At 31.7% G+C, this 24,938-nt stretch overlaps 1 protein-coding gene across 1 annotated transcript in view; it reads right to left on the bottom strand.

Annotated features, from left to right (window-relative positions):
• The window catches only part of Nectin3 (nectin cell adhesion molecule 3), a 106,262-nt gene that overhangs the window by 50,120 nt on the left and 31,204 nt on the right, over positions 1–24,938 (bottom strand). Inside the window, exons 2-5 of the mRNA XM_013151760.3 lie at positions 18,810–19,151; positions 13,745–14,041; positions 13,502–13,619; positions 13,081–13,232 (exon numbers count right to left, since the gene is read on the bottom strand). Of these exons, the coding sequence (XP_013007214.1) occupies positions 13,081–13,232; positions 13,502–13,619; positions 13,745–14,041; positions 18,810–19,151 (909 nt within the window). The remainder of the gene's footprint in view (positions 1–13,080; positions 13,233–13,501; positions 13,620–13,744; positions 14,042–18,809; positions 19,152–24,938) is intronic.

The following is a 24,938-nucleotide window of genomic DNA, read 5'->3' as shown; positions in this document are numbered from 1 at the left end:
AATTAATCAATTTATTTTTTTGTATACCTCTTCTTAGTACTAGCGAAGTGCTGAAATGCTGCAATGAAGTCTGACTCCAATTACCAACTGAGTAATTACCTTCATACATGTAAAGTGATGTTAAATACACACACAAGGGTATATTTCGTATTTCCCTTCCTGATATTTATAGTCTGAGAAAATAAGAAGATGTAACTTATCTAAGGATATAAACATTTTAGATATTAAGTTAACGAATACCAGTTGTGAAATAGAGATTAAATCTTTGCATTGAATCTAAAGAAATGTATTTTCATTGATGTATTTTGATGAAAATCGAGAATTTAGTCCGAACACTTTTCTCACATAAACCTATGCTACACAGACTCCATAGTTCAACCAAAACACAACAGGAAAACATTATTTGCCAATGTATAAAAACTTGGTATTTTAAAATGGTAGTTTACTGAATGACTGACATGAAGCAATATTATTAGCACCTTATTCTACAAAACTATTGTTTGTAATCTGGAGAAAATTAAGATAAGTTTTACAATATTTTCCATGAAAAGATGGGTATATGCAACTCCAAGAACAGCCTCCTCTTAATGGCATCTGCAATAGCCGATTCATTAGATACTCACCTTTCAAAAGAAGAAAACTATACAAGAGTATATTGCATTTAAAGATACTATACAGATACATTCGTAGAAAGATGTTTAAAAGCCAGTTACAAACCTTTTTAAAAGTTTTGTTAGGAATTTATTTTGGGGGCCAGGGATTAGTTCAGTGGTGTAAGTGCCTGCCTGGTAAGCACAAGGATGTGAGTTCAATGCCCATTCAAAAAAAATTAAGACTGATATTAAACTGAATTAAAGTTTTACCTTTACTATCACTGATACAAATAAAAATGTAAAAGCCAATCAAACAGATGTCATCTTATCCCAGAAAAAAATATCTATCACCAAGAAATCAAATAATAAGAAAAAGCTGTGGGAGAAAAGGTACCCTTCTGTATTGTTGGAGGGAATACAAAACAAAATAACTACTATGGAATTCAGTACGATGATTCCCCAAAAAGCTAAAAATAGAAATTCCACTCAACCAAGTTATTCACCTTCTCAATTCCTAAGTATCTTCCTAAGAGAATTAAAGACATAATACAGTGGTAAATGTATACCTATGTGTATAGAATGACAACTTGTAATAGCTACATCCGGGAAGTAGCCTAGATTTTCATCACCAGATGAGTAAAGAAAATGTGGTATTTATACACATGATGTATTACTCTGTCGCACAGGATAAATTTGAGTCTTTTTTAAAAAGTGGAGTTTGAGATCATAATGTTAAGTGAATTACACAAGTTTAAATATTGCATGGTTTCTATTATATGATAAATCCAAAGTATAAAAAGAAAAAAAAAAGATTGATAAAACAGGGAGATAGGCCTTTATGAATGGGAAAGGAATTAGGAGAAGAAGGCGGAAGAGGATGGACATGTGCCAACTCTGCACAAAGAAATACACTGCAAACATGTACCAACAGAAAATTTTAAAAGTATATGCACACACTCATCTACTTTCAAAACTGACACATGACAACAATCTTTCCTCTTTGGTCCTTTTATCAGGGCTTCAGGGATGACAATATACAATACAAAGGTTCAGACATCCTAGGTAAATACTGTATCACTGACCTAATCTTCAAGCCCTCCATTTTTTAATTTCATTAAGATGACTCTGAAGCCCTTATATCCAGGTATGTTTTATCTCTGTAATTTTTTTTAATAAAAGTGTTCTACTTGGGGCAGCTCAGTATCCTCAGCCTCTCAGCCAACAAACTGCCAAGCAACTGATACGTGCCAAGCATCAGGCTAAGTGCTAGAAATGCAAGGATGAACCTTATATAATCCCAGTCTTCATAAACAGTGTGAAACATCCCAAGTGAAGTCACAGAATTGATGAATTATGTATGATCCAATCAAGTCTAGAAGTAAAATCACATTTTTCCCAAAATAGTCAAAAAAGCACAGATATTACTGACATACACATCAATGTTAAAGTCAACGAAGATTCCAAAAAATGTAAAAAGTATAATAAATGCAAAGCAGTAGTAGATGTAAGCTGATATAAAAGATAATGAACAGTGGTCCTTGATTCCAAAGAATAGTTTCACAAATCTATCATGTTAGCTGGGCTTTCAATATGGACTGGCCTTCTAATTTGTAAAAGAAAAAACATTAAGTAAATGCAGCAGCGAAAATTCATTTACACTTCTAAACACGATACAGTAGAAGAACAGAGTCTGAACGTGGAATGTATTCTCTGTTAACATATCTAGGCATTGAGTATCAAATGGCTGCTAATATTAAAGCACAAAACTAAGCATAAGTCTCTTCTAATGGAAAAACATACATCACTAAGTAATCTTTAGGAAAAAAAAAATTGAATGTGAATATAACCAAAGCTCAGGTTTTCACTATCAATTTACAGAAAATACAGAGGGATGTATTTTGGGGGTCAAATGGGAACAATACAAGCCAGGAAACCGTAATAAAAAATGCAAGTCTCTTCAACAAATAAACTATATGACAAAAATGAGGTGAATGAAGACCAAGAATGCATAAAGCATTTCTATCAATCACATTTTATGGCTCATATTTGAATCCTAATTTTAACTACATAATATGCAAAAATAAACTTGAACACTCACTAATATTAAGGAACCATTCCTCTTCAGTATAACAATGATACTATGATTAGCTTTTTAAACATGATCTTTTTTTAGAACTATATTTTGACTTTTTACAAATGAAGTAATGAAGAGATCATATGCAGAAGAGCCTAAAACTAAACATGAATAAACATGAAATGACAATAACTGAAGCAAGTCCAAGGAAACTCGTTATTATTTTTCTAAAATTTTCCATAATAAAAAAATACTTCTTTAAAACGGGAGGTTACAACTTCTAGATCTAGTTACCACTTTTAGGTGAAACCATCCCTTTAACACTAGGTGTTGAGTTCCTCCTACTAACTGGGATGATACAATCAGGTATTTCCATATAGAAATATTATACATGTAAGGAAATGAGGCTTTGAATTACTCTCAGGTTTTCCGGTGTATTTATATTTTAAAGACACTGTCCTCAAGCTCACTTTCAGCCTCCTCACTCAAGTGCTCAGAGGTGTTATAAATAAAAGGCAAATGAAATATAACTTATCCTAAAAATGAAGTATTTTATCCTTCCAAAACAGAATGAACATGATAAACTATAATCAAGGTTCAAATAAAGAAATGATCTCTAGACCTACATGTATGCAAAATTTTTGTATAACTGGTTTCTATTTCTGACAAAAACCTACCACTAATCAGATCAAGGTGGGTAAGTACTTTAAAAAAACAAAAGCACAGTGGCTGCATGGAGTATGAAAAAAGAAAACAGAAATATATAAACACTAAACATTGTTAAACAAAATAAACAGCAAACTGTGAGCCCTAGTCTGAAAATGGTTTTGTGAATAATGTTTATTCATATATAAAGAGGGAAACAAAATGCAGGCAAATTCTATGCTAGTTTTAAAATGGCCTCTCCAAAACAATTTAAAAGTTTAGCAAAAATATATATATATATATTTCTAAATGTCAGAAATATAAAACAGGGAGGTGATCACAGTTAAAAATAATCAGTTTCAATCAAAACAGCTCACAAGCAATAAACAAACATTAAATGGCAACATGACTACTCTATGAAATATTAATTTTATGTTCAAACTCCATGTACTAGTTTATATCTACACAGGATTGGTTCTGGGCAAGAACCCTGAAGATCTCAGAATATTTAAATACTTGTAATTTAGTATCTGCATATAATCTGCACATCTTCCTGTATACTTTCCAGACTGCTTACACTATTAATACAATATAAATGCTATGAAAATGGTAGTTGTACTGTGTTTTTTAGGGAACAATGGCAAAAAATACGTAGTTTGAATACACACACAAATTTCCAAGTATTTTTGAATGTTATGCATTAGTTATTCATATTCATGTGATTAAATCCAACTTCACATTGGTTGTCAACCAATACACTCCTTCAAATTTTATTTAAGTGTATCCTTATTCTGCTATTAGTCTTGTTTGGATAGAGAAACAAAGCAGGTTCTAATTTCCACAAATCAAGTGCATTTGGGTCAACAATGAAAAAAAGCAGACTACACACACACACACAAACACACATACACTAGCAAATATAATGAGAACAAAGAGTATCTTTTCTTTACAGTTATAGTTTGACTATAAAAATACACCTTTGCAGATTTTGAACAAACTTTCCCTAATAATCTGTTGTAAGGTTATTAGGGCTAATGCCCAATATAACTTGATTAAAAAAATTACCACTGGTAAAAACTAAAATTAAGCTCTACTCCAATGAGTTCAAAAATTTTGAGAGAGCAACCTTTCAAGGGACAGTGTATTTCTAATTCACAAGTCAACAACAATCCCCCAAAAATCAGATTAGTACTCTATTTCCGTATTATAATTAAAAATTCAACAAAGGTACCATTTCCTTTTTCTTGTGTTTTATACTGGTAATCATACTACCAAGTTCTCATTTATTTATATACTCTGTCAGATATTCTTGCATATCTGAAAGGCCTATGTATCTCTCAGTTTTTTCACTTAAACACAATGGAACTCTAATCCCTTTATGTGAAACATATAGCCGTGGTTACCTTATAAAGCATTTCTGTATATGGCTTTCAGAAGCAATATTATTGAAAACCTTAATGACTTAGTATTAGACTAATTTTAAAAAGTGCTATCATTCAACTATGAAGTAAAGTCAAATATCAGGTTTAAAGTTAATCCAGCTTAATGACATTTCAATGTATTTTAATAAAAATGGTGCGGGAAAAATAAGAATTATATTCAACTTCACTGTTACTGAACTACTTTCACCAGTTGGAATGAAAACCCAAAGAAAATATATAGCTTAAAACGGATGAAAGATATAAATGTAAATGTGACCCCAAAACAAGTAAAACTATTCTTTGAACTTTTCCAAGAAGATGCTAAGATTTCTCACATATGCCTAACAATTAGCTGGGCACATCACTGGTATTCAAAAATTAATTTATCAAAAATGTTTATTTAATATAACTATTCATGTTTACAAACAATCTCTATGTACAGTATACATACATAAAGCTCTGATAAACAACAGTGCAATGCTTTCAAATGTCTTAAGCACCAGTTTAGATTCCTAAAACCTGGAAACCTTTCAGTAAGCCAGATTATTTGGATTGACAACACAGAATATAGTTGTAGGTTTCCAACTCACCTTCTCCCCAAAAACAAAACAAAAAACAGAAAACTAACTGCATAATGGCCTCAATGTGAAAATAAGTTTATAATCAATAAATAGATATTAATGTTTCTGAAGTACAGTTCTGGAAATACAGTGTTAATTTCTTTCAGTTTATACTCAAGTTAAAATTTGCATGAAATTCTAAGTGTGATTATTCTGCTCAAATTGACACAGCATTTCAAACTATTTCTAAAGATAAAATTTTGATTAAAAAGTCACAAATTCACATCTTTCATGGAAAGAAACTTTAGATTTATCTTTCTTGTGGCTGACATCATTGCTGATATTTAAATAAAAAATAAAAGTATTTCAATCACAGTGTATTACCAAGAAAGTTTTCTTCCAATGACTTGGACTAAAGTCAGTATCTTATATAAGTGGTTAAATATGTAAGAATCCAGACATTTTTCACAAGCTATCAGTGAACGTAACTTTACTCCTTAAGATAATATCATAGGCCTATACCAAATGTTAGGGAATAGTTTCTAATTTGCACGAAATATTGCTAGCTAAAGAAAACTAGTTTCTAATTAGAATAAAGCTTTCATACTACTCATGTTATGAACATATTAGAATTTTGCCTTCTATAATTTTTAAGCTTTGATGAAGATTGGGCAGGGGGCTGGTAAAGTTAAAAAAGTACCTATTTTGTTTTTTAGAAAAATATTTTTGGTGTGATTTTCCAAGTAACTTTTACTTCACTGCCCTGGGAAAACACTTATTCTACAGTACTTTTTGTTTCCTAACAAATCACTAATAGAAAAACATTCTTTGGGCCTTACATCAGTTGTCATTACAATTTTATAGAATTCAACTGTAGAAGCAAGCAATTAAACTACTTTACAAAGATGATTCACATTTGAAGATTTAGGTAACATTTTTTCTGAAAAGTTACATGATTCTGAACAGATATACTTAACTATGTCAAAAACAAAAACAGCCTCATGATATATTTCCAGTTTTAATTGGAAAAACAAAAATCTTGTAACAAGTACATACAATTGGGAGGAAATGAAGGAAAAAAGGAATGACGGCCAATATCCATCAGCAAGTACTTCTGGTTCTATAATTCAGATGTTTCTAGTCAAATTCCAAGTTTACTTTAAATTTCTTTTCTGTACATTTACCCGTTTGAACAAGATCAACATTAAATAACTAAAAAAAAAGGATGGTCTAGAAAATTCTTTATATTTATTCCTGACAGAAACATCTCCTCTCTAAGACTGATATGCCAATATAATGAAAGGCTCTCTCTCTGAACTGCATTTAATCATGTATCCTATTTATATATTTAGGACATAAAGCATTAAAATAAGGCTTCTGCTTAACGTACCAAAATCCTTGTTAACAAGACAATTTAAGAACTATCTTCCAGAGATGAAAAAAATGTTCAGAAGGCATATATTTTGTTGTATTTATGTATTCTGGACAAAAATATTGATCGGATAATTATGCTGTTTCACACATAATGTTCACTGAGTTTACTACCACAGTTTTAGTGCAACAAAATATCTTTGAAAAGCCACTCTACAGTAATTATGGCAAGGCTCATTAAAATGCAGAGGTAAAGATTCCACTTGTATAGAAACTTACAAAATAATGCCTGAAAAAAGCAAAGATGTTCTATCACACTGAATATTTTTTACTATACTAAAATATATAAACATTTCTTGAATTAGTTTTATAGTCAATTTTGATGTAATGTCATTTAGTGGTGATAAATTTTGAGAGGTATATGCTTAACAAACATCATATTTAAGGTTACAGTATCAGGTAAACATTTAATACACAATGCCAAGGTAGTTTCCTTTTTTAATTTTTGTACCAAAAAAGCCATACATTTAATGCTGACATTTCTCCTTACCTGTGTGCGTAAGACCAATAAAGTACTCTGCATTAAAATTTAAATCTTGAGACAGTAGTACAGCATTGAAAAAAATTGTAAAGCAGCTCAGATACATTGAACCCAGATTTTACATTTTCATTTGTCAGATTGGAATATAAAAAGTAAGCTCGAAAATCAACTTGAAAAAGCTTATTCTTCCTCAAGAAAAAGTATGAACAATCTGAAAATGATCAACCAGTATGAATGAAACATTGTACATAGGCAAGTCACATTTAGTGGTTGCTAAACATACCACTCCCTCCTGGAAATTACGGAACCATCTACATGTGAAACTAAGTCATCTTCATTTTCATCATAATGTTCATCACTGACAAACTTCATTCCCGTTTTCAGATCTTCGTAATAATCCATCGGTCTTTCAAATCTATTGAGGTTGTCTACATTGTTCCACTGAGCTTTTTCAGGCTCTTCTAAATAGTCTTTTCGTATTAGATTGTTCACTGGGTTTTTCTTTTCTTTTTTTACACTGTCTGGGTAGGAATCAAGCTCATCTTGTTGAAGAACATCTATTTGTGATTCTTTTTGCATATCTGATGGTGGAATGTAGTTCTTGGCAAAGTAGTCTCCACGAAACGTCCGTCTTCTCCTATAGCAGAATACTCCAGCCAAAACACTTACAAGTACTATGAAGAGAGCCCCACCCACTACACTAGCAATGATCGTGCCAATTGTATCATCTTTAATTGTTGACAAAGTTGACAATGGGAAGGGCAATTTTTTAGGTTCTGTTGCTAGATCCTCGATGTCAGCAGTTGAGGGATGCCACTGAACTGTAGGCTGAAGGGTGGTAGTAGTAGGAGGATCTAGTGGAAACAGTAAAGATAGACAAGACACAGAAAGGCACAGAATGTCAATGCAAGCAGATTCAGCAGCAACTTGAAAAGATAGCATAATTAATGAATATATTCATAATACCAATAGTTTTTCATTCTTAATGTATTAAGATTAGAAAGCAGTGATATCATTATGTATTATAAAAATAACAAAACTGACACTTAGTTACCAATGAAATGAAAGGAGTAAGATTTATGGTATAAACCCTAAATTCTTCTGTTCCAAGTTTAAGTTATTATATTCTAAGAAATGTTACTCTTTTAACGTAGAGTATTACTTAAATGTTCTACACATAGCTGGCTTAAGAACTACCATATAAAAATTTAAACAGTCACACAATTCAAATGTGAACTTTCTTAGCCAGTAGCACAATGAAATAAAATGAAAGAATAAAAAAACTAAATTATGTTTTCTTAATATTCACCTTTATCTAGCATGTAATATCTGACCTTACTTTTAAAAGAATGAAAAACTATAGAATCTTGTTAAGTGGGCACAGTATAAGCTGGTGGCTTAATAATTCTCTCAAAAATATTTTCCTTAAATAAAGAGCGTTCAAAATTTTTAATGGAAGAAATATATGGTAAAAACCATCACATAATATTTTAAAAAATAAAAAGTATGTTTAAATTTTTAAGCCAAATGGACTAATATCAAGTGAGTCTAACAAAGTAAAAGTGTTCTAAAGTGATAAAAATCAGTGTATCTAATATCCCATGGGGGATACATCTGAAAATTAAGTAATTTTAACTGTATCTGCCAAATGTAATCATCATTGCTCTAAAATAGAATCTCAAAACAGCAGCTAATATTTTAGAGAGAACATTCTATAATACTTAAATATTAAGATGCAAATGAACCTGTATATTAACATTAGATTATAGTACAGTTATTATTAAAAAGCAACTAAATGTTAAGTAGTACAATTATAGATTGGTTAATTATCAATTAAGTAGTATTTGTAGGTCATGTTACATAAAAATACTAGAATCTGAAGAAAAGATGAGTTTAAAAACCATTTTTTCCCCCACAGATAAAAATAAATGACCCAAATGGCAGTTTCCTATAATTAACATTTAAATGGGTGGTATTGACCAAGCTTTAAAACAGTGATTGTTAGAAAAATACTAAATCTACATGGGGTAAGTTATTCTAATATAAGCTAAAGAAAAATACTTACTGAAACAGGTTTCATCACGGAATGCCGTACATACAGAATGTGGTAAAAATTTAGCAAGTACAGTATAAAACTTAACAAGTACAGTATAACTAATTTCCTGAGTTTATACACTAATAGGTAATCTTGTCAAGTACTCTGAAGTGAGTCATTAGTTATCATAATACATGTAAGTGAATCAAGGAAGAACTTTATTATTAACAAAAACATATTCATTAGCTGAACTATCTGAAAAAAACTGTGAAAGTCAGGGATTATTTCTGTAAAAGTAGAAAAGCATCAAGTAATCCAACTTCACAGAATTAGAATATTGAATAGATTAAAGCTTAAATCATTAATAAGACAACTGCATTTTTTTGAGGTAGTTTTAAGTACTGTACATCTTCACAATGATTACCAGGTAATCATTGTGAAAAAAGTATACGAAGCTGGCATCAGCACACTTAACCAGAACTAGAAATCACCTGAATAAATTACAATTTACACATTGTAGTGCATATATGGTTTTTAAGGTTTTAACATTATTACACCTGCACTACCCAGGTGTAAGATACATATCTCAGCATTTTTACCATATATCTTAAGAAAAAGGCATTTAAAAAATTCTACTTGTAAAGTATTAACTATTCATTTTATTCTGATTTAACAAAATACAGCTTTTAGAAAAAAAGGGAAAAAAAACTAAAATTTGGACTATGTTGTGATTCCTGAGGGTTGAACACATCGTCTTCTTTCTAAATCAGTGTTAAGTTAACCTTCTTACTAATGTCATTCTACTGTTAATACTTCATTATATATTTTAAAGCAATAACACGTTTTTGTCTTTAAATTTTAAAACAAAAGTCATATCACATAAGGAGGCAGAAAAGTTTTCTATTCATTAACAGCTAATTGTTTACTGTGATTTAAAACTTCCCAACATCATTCTTTATTTTTCAGTCAGATCTTTCTCAACATTATTAAATATATGATAAATGAAAATATAACAGCTATAATGAATTTTAGAATACCTCTAATATTCCTCTCTAAATGAAGAATTTATTTCTTTTTCTAAAAAACTGCTTCTAAATAGGAAAAGAAATAGTATATCCTTGGTAGCTGTAAGGTATATTTTAATCTAAAGATTACGGCATTAAAAATTAAGTGGACTACTTCTTTTACATGGGTTGTTTGAATAAACAAAATAATTCATTTAAAATTTTATAAACTGCTTAGTGTGGGTCGTTAGGTTTTGAAACTATGTGTCTAGACCCCCACATACAACATTTGCACAAGATGAATTTTAGGCATAAGGCTACTTATGTGGCATGTAAAAATTTGCTTTTTTATTTCTAAAGAAAAGTGACATATATGAAGGAAAAATTACACTAAGGCTTAGTAGATGTCAAATTAAAAAATATGCAAAGTTATCAGTTCTCTAGTCAAAGAACGTAAATTATGTAAAAGACTGGATTTTTAATTGTTTTTTCATTGTTCTTCTCAAATTCATTCATGCACGCATGAAAGCATGTTGATCATCTACCTAAGACATGACTGCAGATGACAGAAACATAGCAATTATGAAAGATAAAAATCCTGCTAAAACCCAAATGGTGATGGAGGTATAAACAGACAATCATGTAAATAAAACATGTATTATGTCACATGAAAAAATAGAAAAGCAAGATAGAGGATGACAATATAATAAAAGAATGATAAGAAAGCATTTTCAATTTAAAATACAGTCACAAAGGAGGAAAGATCTCATTGAACAAAGTGGTATTTTTAGCAAATACCTAAAGATTGTGAAGGGAAGAGCCACGAGGATACTTTGTGGAAAAGTATTCCAAAGAGTAAAAGCAGAAAATGCAAAGACTGAGACACAGAAAAGTACCTGCTGTGTTCAAAAAACAAGAAAGCCAGTGGTTATGTCAGTAAGTAAAGATTATGTAATAAGGAATGAGGTAGGGAGATAATCTAAGACTAGAACATGTATAGGGGCTTGACTCATTGTAAATATTAGTTACCACTGTGGGTAAAAATGCAAATTCCATGAGAAGTTCTGAGAAGAGTGACATGATGTGACATGCTCTTTAAAAGGATCCCTCTGGTTGTTCATCTGATAACAGACTGAAAAGTGACAGATTCAAATTGCTAATATGTAATGAAGTAACACTTTTTGATGGCTTAAACTAGCAGAAAAAGGAAGTAATTGGTAAAGTTCTACATAACATGAGAGTCAACACTGATTTGTTAATGGAATGGGTACAGCATGAAAAAGAACTGAAATCAAAGATACTTTCCAGGTTGTACCTTGAACAACGGTAAAAATGGAACTATATATAACCATAAGGAGAAAGAATGGCAGGGAAAGAGATTTGGTATCACCGAACAGGAGAAAGATGAGAAGGTCAGTTTCGGAAATGTTAAACTGTAATTGCTATTCAACTTCCACATACAGTTTAATGGTCATTAAATAGGCAGCTGGAAATAGTAGGAAGTGGAACTAGAATGCCGAAAGATATAAACTTCAGATATCGCTAGTGGAACTGCCGTATGTGAGTGCCCAAACTGAACCTTGCCTGAAGCACTACATAGCTATAATGCACTTACGATTTACAAGTAATATTCCACACCACACAGTATAACACAGGAACCAAAAAGCAAATATTGTTTACACAATTACATTTCAAATATTCATTTTATATGGCTTATACTCTAAAGAAATATATCCACTACTGTTTAACCCTCCTCTGGTTTTCACCAAAGCTCTGCTACTAGCAGAAACAACTAGGAGTGCGTATAGCTCTATGCTTCTTGCCAATATCATTGCAGAGAAAAAAATTAGTTGGTGAATAAGGAAATAAATAAGCATACAACTATAAATGATGGAGAGCACTACATGAATATAGTACAGGGATGGCTGTTCTTACCATAAAGAGTAAGAATATAATATTCAAGCTAGTATAAAGTTTTTCTAAAATGCTTAACTTATTTCATTTTAGATACAAAGATATTAAAAACCTTAACTACTCATTACACATTTACCAACCTGAATTTCTCAAGGTTCTCTTCCTTTTTCTCCTAGTTTTCTATTTATTAGAGAAAGACTGCTATATAGTATTCTTGCAGTTAATAGTCAAATATTTGACATATTTTTCCCAAATCAGCATTCCATTAACAATTTATAGTCACATAAAAATGTATTTCAGCTCCATGTACATTTTGTGAATGCTCCAATTTATATTCAGCCAATTAACAAAACATCCAAATGAAACAAATAATATTCAAACTCTGAGTTCTTAGTGGCTGAAGAACTGGCAGTATTAAAGTTTATTTCATTAAAACATTTTCAGTAGCATTCTTATTTTATCTCTCAGTAAACCAATGTGAGAGACGCCATGAGTGGCAAACAGTGTTATTTAATAAACTAGGTTACCAAGAATAACATTATTTTTAAAAATCAAAACACCTACAGGCAGAGTGGCCACCAAAGGTACACTTTGTTTAAACAAAATTTAGAAAGGAGTATGTCTAGAAATCAAACGTAATACTGCTTAAGTGAAAACAAGATGAAAAAGTATTAAAATGCACATAAACTGTCATATATACATTTTGACATTCCTGTAAGGAATGACAACTTACACATGTATTTCATACAGGGTCATTTTACTGTATCTCTTTTAGAGATATTTTATATTTATTTGAAAAATTTTATACCAGTCAAGTCATATCTCTGCAAGTAAAAATTACTGTTTAGGATCATAGTATCATTTATAATTCTTATTACAGAAACATTTTCAATAACTTTTTTACAAGTACACAGTAACTTACCAGAAATATAGATAACCTTTTGATCACTTCTTTGCCCAAGGGAATTTGTCACTTTACAGACATAAACACCAGAATAATTGAAAGTCAGTGGATGGACAAAATGAAGAGTATTGTCTGAAGCCAGTAAGCCATCAGGCCACAGTCCATCCAACCTAGATTTTAAAAAGCAAAAAATTATTTTAAGTACCTTCAAACTATATATACAGCAACTTACAATAAGACATTACATCTTTGAGATGTTAGTAAGGAACAGAAATGAAAGCTTGAGGGTGAGGCAATAGAACATCTATGTAGAACTCTTTCATTTAATTAAATTCATTCATTATAATTATGCATTATACCACTTAAAAATGACTTTAAACACACACTGAAAAATATTCATTTTTGAGTAATTTCTCAGTAGAAATGTAACAATGTTTACCTGCTCCACACAGATTTAAAAGGTGGTGGATTTGCATCAGCATTACACTTGAGATTAACACCTTTTCTTCCCACAAACCAATTTCCATCATACCCTGTTACTGAAACTTCAGGGGCATCTATAAAATAAGCACATAACAGAACAAATCATCCTTCATTAGGGGAAAAGAGTTTCATGATGAAATATGTCAAAGTTCTAAAGCAGAGGGCTTAAGTTGAAAGGCGAATATCAGCATTTACTTACATTGTATATCTAACACGAAAGAGTATCGGATGTCCTTTTCCAAGGCTGGATGTTTCACAACACAAGTAATTCGTCTTCCTCTAGCAAATCGAGTTGGAAACAGCTTATACTTGCTGACAATTGTTGCTGTTTCATTTGCAAAGTTAGTTGTAGAGGATTCTGTTTCACCAAGGTCACCTTCCCAGGTAATGCGTGCAACCGGTTTTCCAGTAGCTGCTGTGCAAGTGGCTGCTACTGTTTCATTTCCTCCATCGATTAAAGAATCTACCCCTTTTGTCAGGCTCACCGTGGGTTCAACTGTTTAAATTTTTAAAGAGTTGCATGTCAATTAAAAATAGTTTACATCCTTCCAACCATTTCTAGACCCATTTCACAAGCTCGGGGACGACTGTTAACAAAACCTATACACATGCTTTTCAAGTAATGCCAGTATCAACTACATTCTCTTTTTTTAATTTTTTTTTTTTGGTCTTTTTCTTTTTTATCGGTACCAGGGATCGAACTCACGACTGCCTGCTTGCAAAGCAGGTGCTTATGCCACTGAGCTAAATCCCCAGCCCCATCAACTACATTCTTAAAGCAATCAAGAACAGAGGACAGACTAGGGAGAAAATGGCAAAAATTTTACATTACTATAAAAATATGACTCTCCCTGACACAGATGAACATTACTCACAGGGACAGATGAATTCTCTCCAAATTAGTAGATATGAAAAATTTTTGTGAATTTGATTATAATTTATGATATTAAAGATTATTCTTGAAGAAAAAAATTAGTTTTGACAAAAAGTTTAAAGCAACGCTTTTTAATATAAATAACTAGTATTCAGCCTACAGTTAAAATGTTAAATACACAAACCAACAAAACGTCCTTTAAGCAAAAACATCCTTTAAGGAAAAAAACAGAACATGTTTTTCTTGGGTCAGGGAGCAATAGAATAATTTCATTTAAAACACACTGGCTTTTAAATCTTTACTTTCTTATATACATAAAAAGAAATGAGATGGGCTGCTATTCTGTTTACTGCTTTTGGTTGTAAGACATATTTAAATTCACACTAACATGAAACATCATTAATAACTAGGTTTATTGGAAGGTACATACCACCCATCAGTGTAAGTACCTCAGCAGAATAAAGTACAAATGACAGAACCCTTCAATCTGCTCCATACACCTCTCTTAGGTATTTCTTCACACTTTCCAGGAATGTCTGTATTTCTTTCTATGTAAATTACTTAGAGTATGCTTCATAAACTCATCCAGTTAAGTAGATAGTTTATTCTATGCATTAAATTTTTACCCAACGACTATCTTCATTTTCAAGATTACTAACTGGTTGTTGCAATGTCAACTGTTCTTCATATCTATCAATCTTTTATTCAAATTTTATTTTGCAGGATATTAATATTCTCTACTTTCATAAGCTATAGAAGCAGTTGTACATTGAAAAACAAGGCGAAAAAGTACACAAGACACATATAATGAATAATCATACAGCAAATATCTCTGTAATTACCACACGCAGTAATGTAAGACATTAGCCACTCTAAGTACACTCTAATGTAGAACATTAGCCACTCTCTTTGTTCTCACCCCAAAATAAGTTTTTACTTATTTTTATTTATAGTTCTATACTAATAAGGGTAGATCTAAGCAAGGGAATTTTATTTTGCCTGTTTTGGAACTTGTGAGAATGGTATTAGATAATTTATGTTTTTGTACAGCTTGTTTTTAATTCACTTTTATGTTACGGAGATTAGTTCATATTGGATCATTTAGCTTTAGTTTATTACTTTTAGAATTCATTTTCACTTTTTAATTTTAGGTCACTTAATCTATAAGCAATTGAAAAGATTAGTTTTAACTGTTGTACAATTTATTTATTATGGATATAAGAGCTGTTTCCTCTTTGGAAATTTAAATAATTTTAAAACATTCTCACTACTGTATCTTGGTATATTTGTTTTTAAGCTTCTCTAGTTAGTCCTATGTTATAGAACTCCTACTACTATACTTATTTTTAATTTTACCACCAAGTCATGTGAAAAACCTTTTCAAAGTACTAACTTACTCCAAACTTTTGGCATTTTTTTGGTACATTCTCTCACCACAGTTAATACTGCCAGGTTTCTCTCAGTGTTTCCCAATTTCATTGTAACGTAGGGACATACAATTAAGATTTGATTTTTAATTTTTGTATGAGATTAGAAATTTTTCATGTGTTTTGGAGGCATTTGGAATTTTTCCTGCTTCCAATGTCTATTAAAGCTAACTCTGCTTTATTCTACATTGAGGTACAGAAGTTGCACACACTTTTGAGAAGACGGTCCTTTTGTGGCTCATATGTGGTGCAAGTGTCTTTTACTAGTACAAACTTGGTCTTTTTACCCTTCTGGTGTAGCCATGAGACGTTTTTAATTAAAATGTATTGGTTTTATTTACTTTTGACGGTTAACTAGTTTATATAGTAAGAAATACTATCTTCTCTTTTGAGCCGTACTATGTAACATGTTTATTGTTCCTTGTTCTCTGAAGAAAATTGATAAATTGACTTGTATGGGTCAGTAGCTGTTGTTTTATCTATGCAGCTGCTACCTATGGGGTCTTCCTTACCTGTATATCTTGTTATTCAAAACCAGACTGAGTGGCTGAGTTTAAATAATTATAGCACAAATATTCTGAGATCAGAAAATAAGTACCTTTCCCCAGAAACGATACATGTTTTCTTAGGCTAAGCTCCTGAAAACAATAACCAGGCTAAGACTTTCTTAAGTTCAGTCGACATAAGGACATCCAAAGGTCTACAAAGAAGCCAGTTTGCTTCTCCTTTTTTAAACTCTGAGACTGAGGTCGTTAGGGTAAAAGTGAACAAGAAGGTTCAACTAGATATTTCATATTGAGCAAAATTTTACACATTTCACTCACTTGTCAAGGCCCTCAAAATTTTAGCTCCACATCTCATATGTTTCTTCTGTTTCAACAAACATTATAAGGTTGGATATAGTTATCAGCACCAGGCTAATCTCTGTTTACATCTGCTAGATTTTAATCTACTAATATTCCTCATCCTGTTAATACTTCCTTGAAGTTCTCAAAAGGTATTTATATTTCTCCTTCAGTGGCAGTTGGTCTGAGTAATTTATGCCATCATTAATAGCATTTTCTATTAAAGAGCTTAACCGTTTATTTTAAAGTCAATTTTAAATTGTAACTTATATTTCTTAAGCAAAACCCATCTACATTCTTGTTTCACTGGTTTTCTAAACTTACTTTTCATGTATCTCAGTACTCCATCCAGCCTCTCTGCAGAGTCCCCTTCCCTGTCTGGCTGTCTGCTGCTGTTTTCTCTGCCCTTCAGATTTTACTCAGAATCTTTCTCTCCTTGTTATTCCCTCCTCTCTGACCCCCTATTATTTCTGATCATAGCTTAAAAACCACCTAAGGAAGAAGCTGAAGCAACTGTAAAAGCTCAGCTCTAGGGCTGAGGATTTAGTTCGGAAGCACAAGAGCCTGCCTTGTAAGTGCCAGGTCACGAGTGTCATCCCCGGTACAAAAAAACAAACACCTCAGCTCCTCTGTCCACTTTTTTCAGAGATTATAGAGTCTTATTTATATTTCTAATTTTGTGGCTCATTTCTTTAAACATGGCAATACTTTCCTCAACTCTAATTTTCTCTTAATGATTATATAATATTCCTTTAAGAGGAATACTGTAATTAGTGTAACAATTTTTCTACATGGATGTTTGCTGAATTTTTCTAAAACTTTCTGTTATACCCCATTTTCTTAATTTGGCTTCTGTGGCAAACATTCCACTGAAACCTTGGTGTCACCAAAGACCACCATCTACAGACACAATATTTTGTTTACAACTATTCTATTAATTTTGTAGAATTTGCTGTTTCAGCACAGTCCTCTCTAGTCAGTTAAAAAGAACTAAGTCCTCTTATCTATGGAATCTGTTTTAAGTAATGAATTTAGAAGGATTAAATAGCTATGTGTCACTCTTAAGAGAGCTAAAAAGATAAATCATTTCTGTAGGAAGAAAAGGTTACTAGAAATAATCGTTTCTTGAAAATTATCTCCTCTTGATTGTTACTCTGCCTGAGCTCTTCTCATAGCTCTCTTTAAACTCTCCGTATTTTCTCCACCTGTGCTCTAATACATTGTCCTCGGCCTGTTTACTTTAATATGTACTTTAAAACTTTTATCTAATAAACATTACCTATGATTCCAAGCTTCCTCCTATTTTTCTACAAGACTTAGCTCCTCAGTTTCAAACTACATGCCTGTTACTTTCACTTACATACTTAAGCTAACAAGCTGACACTGAACTCACCGTCTAAGCCTCCCAATACCTGTTTTTCATTTAGAGGAGCCCAATTAACAGCAACAATGTATTCAGTCACCAATTTTAAAACCTGCTACTGTTCAAGTTTCCCTTATTTCTTACCAGTTACAAAATCCTAATTATTTTTATTTCTGCCCTTCTTCATTCAATTGGCAGAAATTAAAAAACTAATTCTAAGCATTCATAGATTCATAGTTCCAACATTGTAATAATCTATCAAAAACACTAGACCAGTCTTCCTTAATCACAAAACACAAACAGTTATATAAATCTACAATAGCAAGAATAAACTCTAAAGGTGAAATCTGAAACATGTGGTTTGTAAAAGGTTCAAAAAAGTCAAAGCCGGTCTCTGGAAAAACTGGAAAGCTTAACTGAACATGGTAATTTAGCTACCATTAATTACCATTAACCAGGTAATTAAAATGAATGTTATACAAATTCAGCATTTATAATAATTTAGTATTAGAAATAAAATACTATAAAAAGTAATAGCTAAAAGTATCCAGTATTATAAGATATAGGTAGACACAGGGAAAGATTTTGTTTACATTAAGAGAGCCTAGAGTCAAAACATTTTAAGACAGAACTTGAAAAAACATATTTAAATTCATTTTAATCCTAAATTTAAGAAAAGTTTCAAACACTTTAAATCCTTAAAAATATTATTATTAGAATTCTTGTCACTGTCACCACAATCTCACCACACTTACCTAACACAGTTACAGTTGTAGAGGACTGGGCATTTCCAAGTGGGAACGTAACAGCTTTGCAAATGTATTTTCCAGAATCAGAAAATCCTATATTATGCAGAGTAATTGTTGCATCATTAAGTGAATAATTTTTAAACGAGACTCTTCCCTGATATTCTCCTTGAACAGAGAACCCATACTGAGGATGATGAACTGCAACAGTCTGTGTATTTTTGCCATGTATCTTCTCCCATGAAATTTGTGTTATAGTTTCATTCACTTCAATTAAACACTTGAGTGAAACATTCTTCCCCCATACTGCTGTGATATGTGGCTCCACAATAATTGGTCCAGCTAAGGCACCTGTAGAAGAAAAATACTTACATATTAAAATGGAAAGGTGACACTAACATGTTTTCTCTCCCCTTCCCTTTCTTCTCTTCTCTATAAGATCACACACACACACACACACACACACACACACACACACCCCAAACACTCAACCTAACAAAGGAAATGAAAACTTATATGCTGAAAAATACAGGACTCTAAAAAAGATGAGGAAAGAAAATATAAAATGGAAAGATATCACCTGTTCTTGAACAGGCAGAAACACTTGCAAAACTGTGACACAGATTTAGTGCAATCCCAATCAAAATACTAATAGCATATTTCAAAGAACTAGAGAAAATATCCCTATAATTCATATGGAACAAGAGAGTTCTAGCAAAAACAATTCTGAGCAACAAACACAACACAGGGGACATCACAATTCCCAGTTTTCTCAGATCATATTATAAAGCTACTGTGATAAAAACATAAGTGTCGACGAGAGACAGAGACAGAGAGAGAGAGAGAGAGAGAGAGAGAGAGAGAGAGAGAGAGAGAAGAGACCTGAAGATCAATGCAACAGAACAGAAGATACAGCCACAACTCTAAATGCACTCAGGTGCCTTATCTTTGAGACAGGTCAAACACCTTCACTGGAAGATAGATAGCCTCTTTAATAAATGGTGCCTGTGACACTGGCTTACTACATGCTTAAGATTAAACCTAGACCCTTATGTCTCAGCATGCATTAAACCTGAGTCAGAATGGATCTGCTAGAAGATAAAATAGGTAAAATTCTTGACGACAAAGTTGTAGGCAAAGATTTATGGATAAAACCCCAACTGCATAGGAAATATTACAAAGAATCAACAACTGGGATCTAATATTAAAAAGTTTTTGCCAGAAAATGGAAGAGCCAACAGAGTAACGAGACAACTCACAAAATGAGAAAATTTATCAGCTTTTCCTCATACAAAGGACTAATAACTAGAATGTATAAACAACTCAAATATATCAGACCCTCACCAGTTTGAAGGCTTTACCCCAAAAATGGGAATCTGAAATGAACAAACTTCTCAGATGAAGAAATATAAACAGCAAACAAATGTATGTAAATATGTTCGACATTACTTTTGAGAGATGCAAATACTGAGACTCCAACTCACTTCAGAAAGAATGGCAATCATCAAGAAATCAACCAATAGTAAACGTTAGTGAGGCTGTGAGGGAAAAGAAATCTTTTCCCACTGTTTGTGGGAGGATAAATTGGTACAATCACTGTAGAAAGCAGTACAAAGATTCCTCAATAAACTAAAACTAGAAGTACCATTTGGCCTAGCCATTCCTCTTCTTTGATATCTTCTTGAAAGAGTTAAAAGCATCATACCATGGTATATAGCAGCACAATTAGTGATAGCTACATCTTGGAAATAGCCCATCTCGGGCCCTTTGAAGGGTGAATGGATAAAGAAAATGTAGTTTTTATATACAATGGTCTACTCCTCTGCCATAAAGGAAAATTTCAGACATTTTTAGGTAAATGGATATATTTTGAGAACATGCTTTTAAGTGAAATCAGACACACATTTAAACATCACATTGTTTCTCTTGTGGGAGAAACCAAAAGAATAAGAAAGGCCCGAAATGGATGATAGACACTGGAAAATAGGAAAAAAAAATGTTCAAATGGGAAGGAGAATGAAGAAGGGGCGAGGGAAAAGGAAAAGCAAAAAGAGAATGAAAGGAAAAAAATGAAGATGAATCTTTTATAAATGGGGAGGGGAGGAGGTATTGAAGGGTGAGAAGGAGAACGGAGAAAAAAGATGTATTATGTAAAAGTACACATTCTCTATGGTCAATGCAATTAATATGTGTGACAAATATATAATAATAAAATGTTTTTAAAAACACACACACTCTTATGACTGAACAATATATAGGACTGAAAAGAGCTATGTGTTCCCTGAACTAGATGAGCTATCCAAAGAAAATCTTTCCTCGATCAAGCCTTCATATGAGAGATCACAGATCTGGCTGACACCAGCTTGATCAGACTAAACCAGAAGATCCAGTAGAATCACACCTTGATTCTCGAGCACAAAAACAGAGCTAACAGATGGATGTTGCTTCAAAGTCACTTTCAGGGTAACTTTATATAACAATAAATACCTTACTCATAAAAGTTGTTTCAAATCAAATATAATACCAAAGAAATATTTTGATGGATTCTTATTATGTTAAAAATCTTTATAGTTAAGGTCTTTCAAGACAATGATGAAGAAATGCTTACATAAATGTGATTTTTTTCATTTCAAAGAAAAACACTGGAAAAGCAAAGGATAAAATCAAATGATGTGAAAAATTTTCCATATAATATTTATTTCCATCCTCAAAGCAATGGAGAAAAATATATTTTGGGGGGAGGAGAGACTAATACATGAATACTATAATCAGTTAAGATATTGTTTATTGACAAGTATATAAGAACACAAATAAGGACTGGAGAGCTTACCACTCACATGTGACATAACAGAAGAAATAAATGTGCAAACTAAGAAGTAAAATAAGCACTCAAACTGTATAAACAATGGCTTTACAACTTAAATTTTATGTTTAATTAGTATTAATGAATTCAACAATGCAGATAATCAAGAAACATGTTAAAACAATTTTAAACAAAAACTTTGAACAATTATTATTGTTATACACTCTTTTGAAAGGGAAAAATAAATGAGAGTAAATTACATAACCTAAGAGATAACTGAAGATATTACATAAACAAATTATATAATCAATATAATTATATAATAATAATCAATATAATTAATAATTTGTGCTCACTTTACTTAAATATGGAAGAAAAAGTATTGGTTCTTTTAACTATTGCATCAAAATATCAGCAAGCTCCCAAAATTTACTATCATGATTTTTCATACTTTTAAGTATAATTACTAATTAATCCTGGACATACACAACGTAATAGTATTTTAATGAATTTTAGCAAGTTACCATAAACCTGGCATTAAACCAGAAAATATGAAAACACAATCTCATGAATATTACTTTTACAAGTTAACATGATATTATGAATACCCAGGCTTATATATTTTAAAAAAATACATCACCTCAAGAATTATTTCAAGAATGTAAAGACATTTTCAGACTATTCATAACACTGATAGTTCATTTAACTTCTTCATTTGAAGCTGAAAAGGCAAATTTCTTGTAAAAAGGTTACTCTTTGTAAAACAAGTTTATAAAATACTTGGAATGAAATTGGGAGAAAAAAACCCTATAAGCCTGGCTAATTGGCAAACAAAACCCTTAAAAACACGTCAGTTCTCCCCATAATAATACATAATGAAACATAATTCCAGTGAAAACTCAAAGTGTGGTAAATATAAAAGTTAAGAAATATTTCAAAAATGACAATGATCCAATGAAGGGGAAGAAAAATGTCAAAGTAAAGTTAATAAAAAGTTCAATATTTAATAGTAGTATAAATAGTACTGAAAACACACACAAATCTGTTTATAAAACAGATTAAAAATTTATTATTTTGTTTGAAAGAGTTAATTAGTCAATAAATGTTGAAGGAGCAAAAGTTAAAAATTTGCAAAATAGATCCACAATAGTGAATACAAAAAATAATATCCAAGTGGACTGAAAAGCTAATGTAAATTCTTTACATATTCCTATAAATATACAAAAAACTATATATATTTTGCCAAGTGGCATGAATTATTATCCCCTAGAGAGAATTAAAGAACACTTTTAAAAAATGTATTTGTACTTTTTGAAGTCAGAATCATCATTCATGAGAAAGGTATAGTACAGAGGATTAAACCCAAGGGCTCTTTAGCAGTGGAGCTACATCCCCAGCAAACGCCCTCCTTAGTTAACTGATTTCTTTTTCTTTTTTTTTTTTTTTTTTTTTTTTTTTTTTTTTTTGAGACAAGGTCTTGCTACATTGCCCAGGCTGGCCTTTGTTTTGTGACTGTCCTGTCTCAGCCTCCCAAATAGCAAGGATTATAGGTATATACCACTGGGTCCTACAAATACATATTTGTTTGTTTTGGTACCAAGGATCAAATTCCAAACCTTGTGCTTACCAAGAAAATGCCTGAGCTGCTTTAGCTCCGCAGTTCAAGCATTTTTCTACAACATTTGAATGAGGAAGACCTCTCTCATCAAGACAGCAAAAACAGAAATACTACAAAGAAGGCTGATAGACTTGACCAGAAAAGCTAATTTCTAAAGAAAAATAAGTTTTTAAAAAAACTATGCATGGCTAATTTTATGAAAAAGCATTTAGCTTTACCAGAAAAAAATATTTAATCAAGGTTTCTCGCTTTCTAAATTTCTAGGCAGTTGAGCAAATTTTACTTTTTACTTTTTCTACGAAAATATTGAGGCTCTCCTTTTCTGTTTTTTAAAGTAAGTTTTGGTTGCATTTCCTGGTTTCTACCTTTAAATCACTGGGCAAGGGTTTGTATTGCCTTTCACAAATTGATAATTTGGTTTTTCCCTTAGATTCCATGAGTTTCTAAATTATTATTTTATGTTTTAGTCAGATAAGGTTCAGCTGTTTGGAAATAAGAGAGTCTAATATATTTCCATTCCTGGACTGAACTCAGAAGTTAAAAAATCACTTGAGTAAAATTTTCCTCACTGATCTTAAACTGTGGAGAAATAGATTTTGTGTTATACACCTAAACAGCCTATCAGAATGCCTTGATTCTCAGGAACCCCAAGCAACGAGCCTACTGCTCACCTTTCTTTTCCACTGAAGCTTAGTATGAAAACCTAAAAGGTCCCTGAGTTATATAAATTTTATTTAAAAGACCTAAATCATTTAAATAAGCTCATCAATACTTGTGATATAAGTATGGAACATAAAGAGGCAAGAACAGTAAACAATTAGATTCTCAGTATTTACTGAGAATTCTAACCTTGTCATAGGGTTCAGAGTTACCACTCTAACAGTCAAGGAAAATCATGCAAAAATATGTTAAACATCTGCTTTCTGTATCTATTTGATTTAAAGTTTTATATGTTAGATAATTAAATTTATTATTCTTTCAGAAAAAGAAAAGAGTATTTCTTTCCCTGAAGTTTATACAGGGAACCTGTAGTTTCATGAAAACCACAACTCTGGATGTTTGAATACTCTTGTCAATATATACAAGGTACCCAGAAGATACTAAGAATTTGGAATAACACATATTTAAGAAGAAAACTGTGACAGAAAATAACTTACGTACTATATTTTGTAACTACCAAGAATGACAACAGAAAGACATTTGCACTGGGAATTACACTAACGTCTTAAATGGAAGTATCTAAAAAGTGGCAGTAGGGTTAGCAGCAGGTCCTTGCTTTCCTCCATTATTCCTATGAGCAAGGAACCAAGGGTCAGGCAGATCATCACAAATGTATCTGTTACTCTCTTCTTACATACTTTAATACTTTTATCACATGTCACTGTCAACTTATAGGAAAGCTAAGTTCTTTTTAAGCTAATCATCTGTAAGTACACGCATATACTCTAGAAATGAAATATTTATTTTGGTCTGTGTCTAACCATGAACATTACACCAAAGCTTTTAGAGGCAGGATCCTTTCTGATGCCTCAGATCTAAGGATGGTTTCTTGAACAAATGTAAGTATGTATTTTGAAGAAACTAACAATACAGCATCTCAGTATCCTCAACTTGAACATGATTTAACACATTCTGCATGAATCATATTTATCACCAACACATTGTTTGATATTGATGATTGTTTAAGTTATGTCAACTTCAAAAATGCACGTAAAAG

Source organism: Cavia porcellus, unplaced genomic scaffold (genome assembly GCF_034190915.1).
Source record: "Cavia porcellus strain 051 isolate PalLab524CR breed Dunkin Hartley unplaced genomic scaffold, mCavPor4.1 scaffold_15, whole genome shotgun sequence".
Classification (NCBI taxonomy): Eukaryota; Metazoa; Chordata; class Mammalia; order Rodentia; family Caviidae; genus Cavia; species Cavia porcellus.
The sequence above is the reverse complement of the archived record's forward strand: the minus strand, read 5'-3'. Positions and strand labels throughout refer to the sequence as shown.